General features: G+C 41.8%; 1 protein-coding gene across 4 annotated transcripts in view; it reads right to left on the bottom strand.

Moving 5' to 3' along the window:
• Positions 1-13,613, bottom strand: part of CPEB3 (cytoplasmic polyadenylation element binding protein 3) — a 208,854-nt gene that overhangs the window by 102,134 nt on the left and 93,107 nt on the right. For all 4 annotated transcript variants that reach the window (XM_077455226.1, XM_077455224.1, XM_077455225.1 and 1 more), the window contains one exon: positions 12,280-12,370. In XM_077455226.1, the coding sequence (XP_077311352.1) occupies positions 12,280-12,370 (91 nt within the window). The remainder of the gene's footprint in view (positions 1-12,279; positions 12,371-13,613) is intronic.

Here is a 13,613-nt window from a genome sequence, read left to right as displayed (position 1 = left end):
TGAAGTTAGTGTATTTTTGGGAGGCCATGGTTTAGAAAACTTCCTTGAAGATGCTGGCGAACACTCGCTTTGTGCTGATGCAGAAGCAGCAGAAAGGGTTTCTGGAGTAAACTCTGGAGGGAAAAGCTACTCGCACTTTCATAATGGTCATCGTTTAATAATAAAACATATTTTTAAATGTCTTTAGGGCACCTCTGGCATGCCAGAATGTGTTTTATCATCCTTGAAAAATGTTTTGGTCTAATGAGCAAAATTCGTACCCCAGATATGTCACATTCTGGGCCGGAATTAAGAAAGACTTCTTTGTTTATTAACCAGACTAGAGATTGAAGTTAGTCCTGTACAATCTGGAGATCCGCTAACAACTTTTGGTATGACTCCGCCACCACTAGGAGGTCATCCAGGTAAGGGAAAAATAGTCATTGCCTTTTACCTTAGCGGAGGCAGCGCCACCCCCAACACCTTTGTAAAAATTTAAGGGGCTGAGGACAGACTGAAGGGGAGGGCTTGAAATTGCAAGTGCCGAATCTCTGTTCCCATCTTGACCGCTAGTCTCAAGAATCTCTGGAAGGTAGGATGTATATGGATGTGCAGATAGGCAACCCTAAAACCCAAAGTGACCATGAAGCAGTTTGGGTAAAGCAGGTTTTTGATTGCAAACACCATCTCCATACGAAAGTGCTTGTATCTGATCGACCAGTTTAGAGACCAAAGGTTCAGGATAAGCTGATATTTTCCAGATGGCTTTCTAATGACAAATATATGGGAATAAAATCCCTTGCCCAGATCCAACCGGGGAACCGGCATCGGAACCTTTTGATCTATCAAGTGTCCAATTTGGAGACCCAGTGCCCTCGCTTTTACCTGATCTTGGGGAGGGAAGGTGACCAATAATCGCTCTGGTGGCTGGCAAGAAAATTCCAGCCTGTACCCATTGGTCACTAGGTCCAGGATGAATGGACTTGAGGTGACTGCTGCCCATTGTGGGAGAAAAGCCCTCAACCTTCCTCCCACGAGTCACCATGGCTTGGCAGGTTTGTTGAGGAGGGTTAAACGAGACACCTCTACCCCTGCCCTTGCACCCTGTCCAATGTTTTTTGGGCCTATTGTCCCTATTGCTAAAACCTTGCTGCCTACTTTGGCCACAAAAAAAAAAATTCCGGCTGTCGGCTTTTTGTTATTTTCTGGAAAGGCCTTTTTTCTATCGGCCGCACGTTCCAGCACCTCCTGCAGACCTGGGCCAAAAAGACGATCGCCTGTTAAAGGGAAGAAGGAAAGATTTCAGAATCTGCTCCTCTCCTGCCAACAAGTGTGTTTGTATTTGTGTCAATCAAACTACTAAATTTCCGGCTAAACACGGAGGCCAGAGCTGGTTTAAGATTCCCAATGGCGGAGTCCCAGGCTCTGTGAAGAAAAGTATCTCCTCTTCTACCCATCAGATCCCTAAGCGTGCCCATATGGTCAAATGCCAGGTCTGAGTTTTTAGAAACTTTTGAAAGAGGTGCGTCTAACTTAGGATTTTTGTTCCATGGCTGTGCTGTGTCCTCTTCAAATGGAAACCTTTTGTTACGTTTACCGGAAGAGAAAAGGTTTTCTCTCTGGATTTTCTGACTGTAGCTTGATAGTATCTAGAAGGGAACTATGCACTAGAAAAAATCTAGCCTTTTTCTTATGTAAACCTCTGTACATAAAAGGTCATGTTTAGACAATTGTACCTTCTCTTCTACACCAAGTTTCGTATAGATAGCCTTTAATAAGTCATCTACATCTTCCAATGATAACTTATACCTCGAGGCCCTTGCAGATTCTTTATCCCTTGGCCCTGTATCTGACCCCGATTTTTCTCAAGAAGACTGGGCAGATCCGGCTGAAGTCTTAACTGGAGATGGACCCTCTGAGGGAAACCTGAATTTTGTCGATTTAGAGTTTTAAAATTAGCTCAACGTCGACATAAGCTCATCTCTAACATTAGTCAGCATTTTCTGACAGAAGACTACTGGGTCATCCTTAACTAGGCTGTCTATACAGGTGTGGTAAACTGCTTTGCTCCATGGAGGAGCTTAATTTGCTTCAGCAAACTGCACATTTCCTTTTTGGTTGCTGTGCTTGGGCCTTGTCCTGAGTCTTGGCCTGCAAGAGACCAAAATGACCAATACATTTTATGCCACATACACTCCTTAACACCCCAAGCAGGAAGAAAAGGAAAATCTAGCCCCCTCACCTAGTTCCTACTGGTTACAAGGGGGAGAAAAGTCACAGGATACACTTCAGGCTTACCTGTGGGGTGCTGGTGTTAGGGTCTGCTTCCGTTGCCTGTGCAGGTGTCGCAGGGGAGTCCATCCTGCCCTTGTAGTTGTCTGCAGCCTCTGCTGGGTTTCACCATTTTAAACACCAGTGTCCCTGATCACAGAATTTTTAGAGATAGGAACGAACGTCTCTGGCACCCGGTGATTACGTCACACACCACAGAAGTGGCCCTGCCGGATACTTCCTGTGGCCCAGCTCGGAATGCGGCCGTCATGCGTGCAGCTTCCTCTCTTTCCCTGCACACTCCAGCCATGCTGTTTAACAGGGCGAGAACAGCCGATTGCCGCCATGAGGCTAGCGGACCAGAGCTCCAAATGTACACAGCAGTGCTGGCATTCCCCATGCACTAAAAAGCATGGACAGCAGCCACAGACCTACTCCCCTGGTGGATGTGCTGCTCTGGGAGGAGAAGAAGGTAGGAATACCACCCCAAAAACGCCAGAGGAGCCATGCTCATGAGACCTAGGGGAACCAGTTCCAGGAAACCCCAATACTGACATGGGGCCTGGAGGACCATCCTTTTATCTGGTGGAGGTTAACGTGTTTGCTGTCCTGGAAGACTCTTAAAGAAAATAATATTTCTTCCCACAATAGAATAGAAATATATAGAAAAGCTACCGACTACATAACTCTAAACTTGTCTCCAATAATCCAAGAGGTTAGGCTGAAGCTGAAGGCATGGGAGTCCCTACCTCCAAATCGCTAATAGGGCAAATCAACCTGATCAAAATGAAGGTTTCGCCAAAATTCACCTACCTTTTCAGACACTCGCCACAGTGGATCGCAAAAGCTTTCTTCACCCAGCTCTACAAATTGAGGGACCCAGACATAGGAAAACAATCTCCAAGATATAGGTGGACCACTTTGATGCTCCCGGCCTCCCAGGGAGGCTTGGCATTCCCAGACTTTTATAAAATATTTCTTGGCCACGGTGGGGTGGTGGCTGAATACAGATGCCACCAACTCAGCAGTGCTACTTGAAGCGGCAGTGGTACAGTCACTAGAGGCCCTAAAATTCTTACTTTTCCGCACCGCCCCCCCATACTCCATATGCAACGCTGTCTATGACCACTACTCTGTGGGCATGGAGAGGGAGTCTAAAACTTGAACAATATCCCAAAAATAAACACTCCCCGAATGTCCCACTATGGTGTAATCCCAATCTAGCCCAAATCTGCATGATACCAGAGCTTTACGCCTGGACTAAAATTTAACAAAAACACTTTCCCAAATAGCTGAAGATAACTCCTTGATTTCGCCATCTCTCCTACGCTCTAAATGTAATATTCCAGAATGAAATTTCTTTCGATAGTTACAACTCCCCCATGCCTTCAGCTGCCAATTGCCCCACTCTAACCCCCAGCTCATACAAGCACCTCTGGAAGATATCCTCAGGCTCAACTGTACAATAAAAAAAAAAAAAAAATAAAAAAAAAAAAAAAAACAAAAAAAAAAAAAAAAACACAACTTCCCAGATATACTCTCATCTCTTTAGAGTTTCACTACCAGCTATGGAGAAACTCCGGGCCCATTGGCTTCAGAACGTCTTAACATTGATGACTGGGATGATGTCTGCGACTTCTCATTCTGGTCCTTAGTTTCTCTCAGAGACCGCTTAATACAGTTTAAGCTGATCCACCAGGTCTACTATACCCCATAGAGACTACACAAAATGGGCTCCACCTCCCCCCCGGAGTGCTGGAGATGTGGGAGTACCCCGGGAGACTTTAGCCACATTTTCTGGACCTGCCCAGCTATCACGGGGTTCTGGGAAGAAGTGTTATACATTCGTTTAGTCAGTGATATGCCTCTACAGCCTTCCATGTCAGTATGCCCATTAGGTCTTGTTGAGCAGTTGTTCCCCACTGTGGTGGGGCACACTATGGTGAATCTACTAATGTTCTATACCAGAAAAGCCATCACACTTTACTGGAAGAAAACGGCCCCACCTACAAGTACTTTCTGGAAACAGCTGGTGAATAAGAGCCTACCCCTCTACAAGGACACACATCAACCAGGGCTGTCCTATAAAGTACCAGAAAGTGTGGTCTAAATGGTTAGCAGAACCATCCACAGCATAATTCAGGTTATCTGTGGGTGAACGTCTAATAGCCCTTTTCAAATTAACTCCTAATCAGACATTTAATTTCCCACAGTATAGCTGTCTGAGTACTTTTTTTCCCCCCTTCTTTATTAATCTCATTTGTATATTTGCTATTTGGACTCATGTGGGAGCAGGAAAGATGGTAACAGCTGACTTTCATGGCATTAATCAAGGGAACCTCACCTTCTTTACTCAAAGGTGACACGCACTTCCTGGAGTTTGATTCCTTACCAATATACACATATGGGACGCGTGCGTGGGCCACCTTTTTGCTGTCTTTACGTTATGTGTCAATCACCTGTATGTGTTTAACACCAATAAAATAAAATAAAAAAAGAAGGAGAGAGGAGTCCAGCCAAAGCTTGTTTGGCTGTACTTCAATGGATCACAGGAGTGCAGTTCATTTACACTCCTGTGACCCGTTTTCAGCAAAGAGTGGGCTGAAGTCAGCTCTCTGCTGATGTCACTGCTGTCAGTCCAAGCACCGAAGCATCCCAAACACGGAGTCGGGATCTGCAAGATCCCTGGACTGACACACAGCTCAGCCTCTCAGCGAGCCATCCCCTCCACAGCCCATCACTCCAATGAGTGAGGAGGGAGCACAGCAGAGAGCTGTGACTGACGGTCTACAGCTCTTTGTTCGGGGAGCTCTGAAAACCAAGCGAAAAAAAAAACATAAAAGTACACAAACCTTTACTTCTCTTTTAAGGTCTGAGAGGACAGAAAGCACCTACTGTATCCCAACTATAGGAGGTACAAAGATGGAGCCCACAAGCAAACTAAACTGAAACCTTTCCCCTGCAGTGGTCCCTAGTGGCAGAAATGAATATTTCTTGTTTAATAATTGCAAGTACAGTGTTACTTTAAGACCCCTTTCACACTAAAGCGGCGGTTGTTTTTGCTGTGCTTTAGCGGTGCTTTTCAGGCACTAGCATGATGGTGTTTTTAATGTCATGCGATTCTTTTTTTATTCCCGTGCTTTACTTATAGTGGTTGTAAAGCCTAAATATTTTTTACCTCAACCACTTCCTGCCTGCCATCATACGACGTAATTTGAGCAGGGATATGTGAATGAGGCCTGCAGCTACAGGCATCATTCAGACGGCAATTACCTACACCACAAGAATGATCATACCGGCTGTTCCACCACTTGATCATTCTTACGGGCGACAAGAGGGGACATCCCCCCCCCCGCTGGTGCTTCTACCAACACACTGCTGCCATCGGTGAGTCAGAGAAAGGACTCGCCGACCCCGGACGTTGACCATAGAGATTTCTGCGGGACCTGGAGTCTCTATGCATATTCATAGGCCGGGTGATGTTATGACGTCATGCTCGGCAACTGCATTCAAACAAATGGCACCGACTCGACTGGGAAGGGGAGATATTTTAATTTCAGGCTTCCCAGCCTAGAGGTGAGAAGTGGGGTCTTATTGACCGCATATCTCACTGTAAAAAGAGGAGCTGTCATGCTTATGCCCAATAAAAGGATGTTTACATTCCTTGAAATAGAAATAAAAGGGATTAAAAATCGTGTCAAAATAAAAAAAATGTAATAAAAAATTAAGGAGTCTGTCCCCGTGTGCTCGCACGCAGAAGCAAATGCATATGTAAGTCCCATCACATAAGGAAACGGTGTTCAAACAACACGTGAGGTATCGCCGCAAAAGTTATAGCGGGAGCAATAATTCTAGCCCTAGACGACCTCCAACTCAAAACATGTAACGAGTAAAAAATTTTTAAAGCACCGTCTATGGGAATTTTTAACTAAGTTTAGTGCCATTCCACGAGCATGTGCAATTTTGAAGCATGACATGTTAGGCCTCTACTCACTCGACGTAACAGCTTTCACATTATGCAAAAAAATTGGGCTAACTTTTTTTTTTAGCATGAAACTGCTAAAAAAAATTTAAAAAAAAATTTCTGCGCCAATACCATGCAAGATAAAAAGTTGCAATGACTGCCATTCTATTCTCCAGGGTCGCTGCTAAAATAAAAATATATAATGTTTGGGGGTTTCATGTCATTTTCTAGCAACAAATAAATAAAAAATATGATGATTTTTACATGTAGGAGAGAAATGTCAGAATTGGCCTGGGTGGCAAATGGTTAATGTATTGCTTGCATCAAGATACAAAATGTCTAGGTGTCAGCATCTGCCCCTCACCCCACCTTTTACTTACCCAAGTTTTACAAGGCATACAGTCAGGTTGAAAATTCATAAACAGATATCCCTAGACCTGCTGATCATTCTGACATGCAGTTTGAGAGAAGTGGATTATTGTTTAGGGTGTTATTGTATAGGGTTGAGGGGTGGGGTTATTGTTTGTATATACATGAAGGGAGGAGGGAGGGTAAATGCGGGAAGGGGGGGGGGGAGCGGGGTATTTGGGAACCCTATGGCTGACAATCACTGCACTACAACGCCCTCTCCCTCCAAGTTCTGCAGCAGCTGAGACACTTAGGGAAGTCAGAGGTGGAGGCAATGCCTGGCTCAGTGTAGGACACACTACTCACCAGGCAGATCAGTTACCTGTCAGCCACCCCCAGAAATTGCCTGGAGGACCCGAAAATGGAGCCAAGATGGAGGGCGTGGCCACTGCAGGGAAGGGAAATCCCTACTGATAGCTGAAATGTCATCCGTTAAGTGGTGACCCCGCTCCTTAACCAATAATTGCCTGCATTCTTTTGTATACATTTCATCTGTCAGCAGGGGAATCCCGCCGATAGATGAAAGAACTGAACCTGAAGGCATCGGCTGATTTGTACAAGTACCGATACTCATGCAAATTCTTAGTATCAGTATCACCTACTGCAAATGCACTGTAAATGCTTACCGTTCACACTGCTCTTATACAAGCTGAAGCTTGTCTGAAACAGGCCTAAAAAAAAGAAACATACTTCTATTTCTGGCAGGTGGGGCAATAAATCTTACAGGATACAGTAGTGATGTAGAGGTCAGAAGGAACCAAAGTACGAAGCAGAGGGAAAACTGGCACACCAGGAAGTACTGGATAGAATCAGTCTTAGTTCAAGAAATACAGTGCCTTGCGAAAGTATTCGGCCCCCTTGAACTTTTCAACCTTTTGCCACATTTCAGGCTTCAAACAAAGATATAAAATTTTAATTTTTTGTGAAGAATCACCAACAAGTGGGACACAATTGTGAAGTGGAACGAAATCTATTGGATAATTTAAACTTTTTTAGCAAATAAACTGAAAAGTGGTGCGTGCAAAATTATTCGGCCCCTTTACTTTCAGTGCAGCAAACTCACTCCAGAAGTTCAGCGAGGATCTCTGAATGATCCAATGTTATCCTAAATGACTGATGGTGATAAATAGAATCCACCTGTGTGTAATCAAGTCTCTGTATAAATGCACCTGCTCTGTGATAGTCTCAGGGTTCTGTTGAAAGCGCAGAGAGCATCATGAAGACCAAGGAACACACCAGGCAGGTCCGTAATACTGTTGTGGAGAAGTTTAAAGCCAGATTTGGATACAAAAAGATTTCCCAAGCTTTAAACATCCCAAGGAGCACTGTGCAAGCGATCATTTTGAAATGGAAGGAGTATCAGACCACTGTGGCTCTACAAAGTATTAACGCAAGGGGGCCGAATAATTTTGCACGCCCCACTTTTCATTTTTTTATTAGTTAAAAAAGTTTCAAAAATCCAATAGATTTCGTTCCACTTCACAATTGTGTCCCACTTGTTGGTGATTTATATCTTTATGTTTGAAGCCTGAAATGTGGCAAAAGGTTGAAAAGTTCAAGGGGGCCGAATACTTTCGCAAGGCACTGTAAAAGCAAAAATTTAAAACTCACTTCCCACCGGAAATAGCCATTAGGATCATTATAAATAATAAATGTAAAGGGAAGAGATCGCTATATTGCATAGCAAATGAAAGCAATATAGGATTATCTGCAATGGCTAATAACAAAATCACAGTTATAGATTTTTTATTTTAACTTCATACTAAACTAAAACACAAAGTCAGAAGATCCAGACACTGTTCTATGCGGTTTTGATAAAGCACGTACTTAAAGTGGAAAACCCTATCGTTTTCAGTCAAGGAAGCCGCCATCTTGGCCTCTAATAATTCTTCAACTGCCATAATGCTGCACATGTGATCAGTTATGACACCAGCCATTGGATGGTTTGAAAGTTTGGTTGAGAGCACAACCAAACTGGGTTTACTGCCGCTTAAACGTGTGAAATGCGGCAACCTTTTTTTCCCCTGCCAACATGCCTTGTGCCATTTTTTATTGATGCTTTTTTGAATAAAGAAGCTTTTATCTGCATTATATGGGTATGCAGCCATCCAATCTTCTTTCTTCACATGTACTCTGCAGTAATGACAGGGCTTGCACCCCATCATTGCCAGTTCACCTGAAGCAGGATTGTTTTTACTGTTCTATGCTTGGACAGCTGGAGCAAGCATTCAAAATGGTGGTAGCTAAAAAGAATTCTAATATATTTCTAATACAATATCTATTATAAAAAGATTACACTGTCAGACTTACATGAGTTAACTGATGTATGCCCATGCCCTATGATGCTCTGTAGGTCTCCTATAAGCAAATAGACATCTAAAATAAGGCACTGGCCACTCCTAGAACATATTGAGCACAAAGTTTACATTGCTGTGCTTTTGTCTCATCATCTGGTGTTAATCGATGAACCAAGCCTGTACACACAGCAGGTGAAAGGCCAAGCAGCACCATGTGATTTTGAGCAATGATCTGCTTATCCCAAGCTCAATATGCTCATTGTAGGCACGTCCATGTAAGGCATAGTTTTAGATTTTTCTTCCAGAAACCTCCTTGGAGCACCCAGCTCCCCAATAAGGGGAAATGTAGGAGTGACCTATTTTTATACAGTTTAGCAAGGCTTTATTTCAAATCCGACCAAGTATTATTAAACGCCAAAAGTTTTCTATTCGTAACCAGCTTAAGGTTTAGCATCACTCTAAACCCCATATAAAGGGCCAAATAGGGTCAAAAACGGTCTACTTTGAAAATGGCCATTCGGGTTTGCTAGCATGAACTAGGAGATTGCCTAATGATTGACAAATGCAACTGTCACCTATAAGTGTAAAAATTAAACATAACTCCACTGTTTCAATAGGAATAGCTGTGTAGGCAACTATTATATAGGAGATAGTTATAGGACTAGTTTGACCTGGAAATATATCACAACATTTTGCCACAGGAGTACTGCATACAAAATGCATTTCCATTCTTGCACTGGTTATAGTGCAAGTTTCTAACTTCTGTATGTTGTATGATGGAAAGTTATACCATTTGCAACCATCTGTAATTACTTGTTAGTGTTAAAAGGTTTCAGGTGTCAATGGGAAGCAGGTGTGTTAAATTTGGTGTTATCGCTCTCACTCTCTCTACTGGTCTCTGGAAGTTCAACATGGCACCTCATGGCAAAGAACTCTGAGGATCTGAAAAAAATAATTGCTGCTCTACATAAAGATGGCATAAAAAGATTGCCCAGACCTTGAAACTCATCTGCAGCACAGTGGCCAAGCCCATACAGCCGTTTAGCAGGACAGGTTCCACTCAGAGCAGGCCTCGCCATGGTCAACCAAAAAAGTGGAGTATGTGCTCAGCATCATATCCAGAGGTTGTCTTTATAAACATCTAGGATCGATTGATGCAATTCAATCAAGGTTTATTGTTTTATGTATAGAAAGAAATAAAAATATTTTTTATATCAAATGTCCTATGTGTTCACCGAAACCTAAGGTAGCTACTTTTCTTTTCTCCTGGTGCTGGTACGCAAGTTAAAAGCGGGACACAACAGCAGGGGAAAAGTCTCTTTTCTTTCTTTTTTCTGACTATATGTTAGCTACGGCTTCGGCCTTGTAGACTCTGAGGAGTGACATAAGGACTTATTTCTTTCAGAGGGGCCCACTGCCACTATTTGGATTTATTCGGTAGCGACAGTGGATATGGTCATGTAATGGTATAAATAGTGTCTTTGGAAATAGACATACGAGTGCTGCCAGCATTGCTGCAGAGGTTAAAAGGAAAGCGATGGTCAGCACTCAGGATGACATCCAAAATAGTGTTTATTAAATGCATGTACAAAGCTGCAGAGGTTGAAGGGGTTGGGTTAGCATGTCAGTACTCAGACCATAGGCTGCACACTGCATCGAATTGGTGTGCATGGCTGTCATCCCAGAAGGAAAGCATGTCTCCAGACCTAAACCCTATTGACCATCTGTGGGGCATCCTCAAAAATGGAACGTGGAGGAGCACAAGGTCTCTAACATCCACCAGCTCCTGGATGTCATCATGGAGGAGTGGAAGAGAACTCCAGTGGCAAACTGTGAAGCTCTGGTGAACTCCATGCCCAAGGGGTTAAGGCAGTGCTGGAAAATAATGGTGGCCACGCAAAATATTGGAATTTTTGGCCTAATTTGGACATTTTCCCTTAGGGGGCACTGGTTTAGACATTAACCGCTGTGTTTTGAGTCATTTTGAGGGGACAGCAAATTTACACTGTTATACAAGCTGTACACTCACTACTTTACATTGTAGCAAAGTGTAATTTCCTCAGTGTTGTCACATGAAAAGATATAAAATATTTACAAAAATGTGAGGGTGTGTATAATATTATATATACATATATATATATATATATATATATATATATATATATATATATATATATACACACACACACACACACACACACACACACACACACACACACACACCCCGAGATGTTTGTGCACTATAAGCATGATATATGGTACATTTATTCAAGACTATTCAACGATTGGTTGTAGAAGTCTCAGACAGGAATTTGGTGGGGGCGCACAGGGTTTGAAGGGTAATATTAGGATTACTAAATACTAATAGTAATTATTACACCTGTGGCCTATTCTTTCTGGGAGCTTTGGAGACCTCATTGTGGGTTTTAACTGGTGGCCTTCTGCACTGCATTAAATATGCAAACAGCTGGTGAGTCTTGTAACAAGGCAGATTCTGCAAAAGATTTCTAAACAGGGTTACCCTTAAACACTAAAGCCACATGAGTAATCTTTATTCCCAATACTAGGACAGACAGACAACATCCCACAATTGTTTATGGGAACCTTCAAGCACACTTGTGCCCTTGCACAACTGGTGTCTTTATTGTCCTATTCCTGAAAGAAGCATTGGAAGGAGTGCAGGCACTTTTGTTGTCTTTCTCCACCCCCTTTCTCTTAACCCCTTCACTACCAGTGTCATTTTTACAGTCATCAATGCATTTTTATAACACTGATCGCTGTAAAAATGCCCATGGTCCCAAAAATGTGTAAAAACTGTCTGACATGTCCGCCATAATGTCGCAGTCCTGAAAAAAAAAAAAAAAAAAAAAAAAAAACTAGATCGCCGCCATTACTAAAAAAATAAAAAATACCATAAAATTACGCCCTATTTTGTAGACGCTATAAATTTTGCCCAAAAACCCATCAATATACGCTTATTTCGATTTTTTTGCCAAAAATATGTAGAATGCATATCAGCTTAAACGGAGTCGAAAAAAAATAGTTCTATATATTTTTGGGGGATATTATACTATAAACTATTAAAAAAAAAAAAAAAAAGTTGAAAAAAAGTTTGTTTTTGCTATAAAAAATAAAAACTGCAAGAGGGGATCAAATATCACCAAAAGAACTATTTGTGGGAAAAAAAGGACATCAATTTTGTTTGGGTGCAACGTCACACGACAGCGCGATTATCAGTTAAAGCCACGCAGTGCCGAATTGCAAAAAGTGCTCTGGTCAGGAAGGGGGTAAAATCTTCTGGGGCTGAAGGGGTCAACATTCACCTGAAGTGTAAGATGACAAAGGGCACTGAATATTTACCTTTCAGAGGTTCATGATCAGTCCTTATCATATCCATTAACGAATTCTCCAAAGAGTGCAGGTTAAAGGAGTCATAGGGCCTATTTCGGTCCTGGAAGATAAAAAAAATAAAAAATAAAAATAAGTTTTTGTGCAGAATATTACACTTCAAAAAGAAAAACAAATATTTTTATTAATACAGAAAGTATCTTCCTTCCTTGTGATCCTAAACTGTAAAATGGAATATATAGGGATTAAAGAAGAAGCATGTGGGCAATTAAAATAAGAGAAAGGGAGGAGGGAGGAAGAGGAGATGATAGAGCTTTGTTGATCAGACAAGAGGCTGCTGACCTGCTTAGAACTGCACAAAGAATACCAAAATCTGGCTGCAGTAGATTAGATAAAAACTCTGATAAAATAAATAAAATCAAGAGAAATTGAAGCTTTAAAAAGAGCTACACAATTTTCTGCAACTAATGAATAATTTACCGACTGATTTTACTTGCCAATTTGGCTTCATACACACTTATGCGACAGGTGATGCGACTTTGGACACTAAAGTCACACCCCATGTTTTTCAATGAGAACAATTCAAATACATGCGACAGTCGCAGCAACTTTAAAAAAGGTTCCTGCACTACTTTAGTCTAACTTTCATGCAACTTGAGTGCCATATACTGCAATATGAACCCTCAAAAGTTGCAACTGATAGTTATACATGCAACAGTTTATTAGCATTGATCAAAGCCAAAAGATGCATCCAAGCTGCACACTTAGGAGCACAATTTTAGTGCAAATTTGAGGCGACTTTTGCTTTGAATGACAATTGACAACTGTTGCAGGTTGCGACTTTCAAGCAACTTGAGGATATACATTGAATTCTATAGCACTCAAGTTGAACGAAAGTTTGACTACAGTAGTGCAGGAACCTTTTTAAAGTCAATGCGACTTTAGGTTGCACATATCTGACTGGTTTTCAATGAAAAACATGAGGCGTGTCCATTTAGTGTTCAAAGCTGTCTGACAAGTCACACAAGTGTGAACGGAATCTCAAAGCTAAACTTCAAAGTCTCGACTTGAGTTGTACAAGTGTGAATGGAGCATAAAAAAAGGATTCAGCTCACAAACATATATCGTTTTGCTTCTTTGTGTGTGGCATTTAACAGAAATTCATTTTTAAACAAATTCATAATACAGATCTAGGACGAAAAAAATACATTTACCAAAGCAACTAGTGTGTCCCGAAACCAGCAGGTTTATTTTTATTTTTTTAAACAATATTGCCTTTTAGCATCATACATTTTTTTTAAAACCACCTCAACACAAAGCAAACTCTAAATCTGTTTAAACGCTGT

This window comes from Lithobates pipiens, unplaced genomic scaffold (genome assembly GCF_037356315.1).
Source record: "Lithobates pipiens isolate NorthernLeopardFrog02 unplaced genomic scaffold, aLitPip1_a1.2 Scaffold_25, whole genome shotgun sequence".
Classification (NCBI taxonomy): domain Eukaryota; kingdom Metazoa; phylum Chordata; class Amphibia; order Anura; family Ranidae; genus Lithobates; species Lithobates pipiens.
The sequence above is the reverse complement of the archived record's forward strand: the minus strand, read 5'-3'. Positions and strand labels throughout refer to the sequence as shown.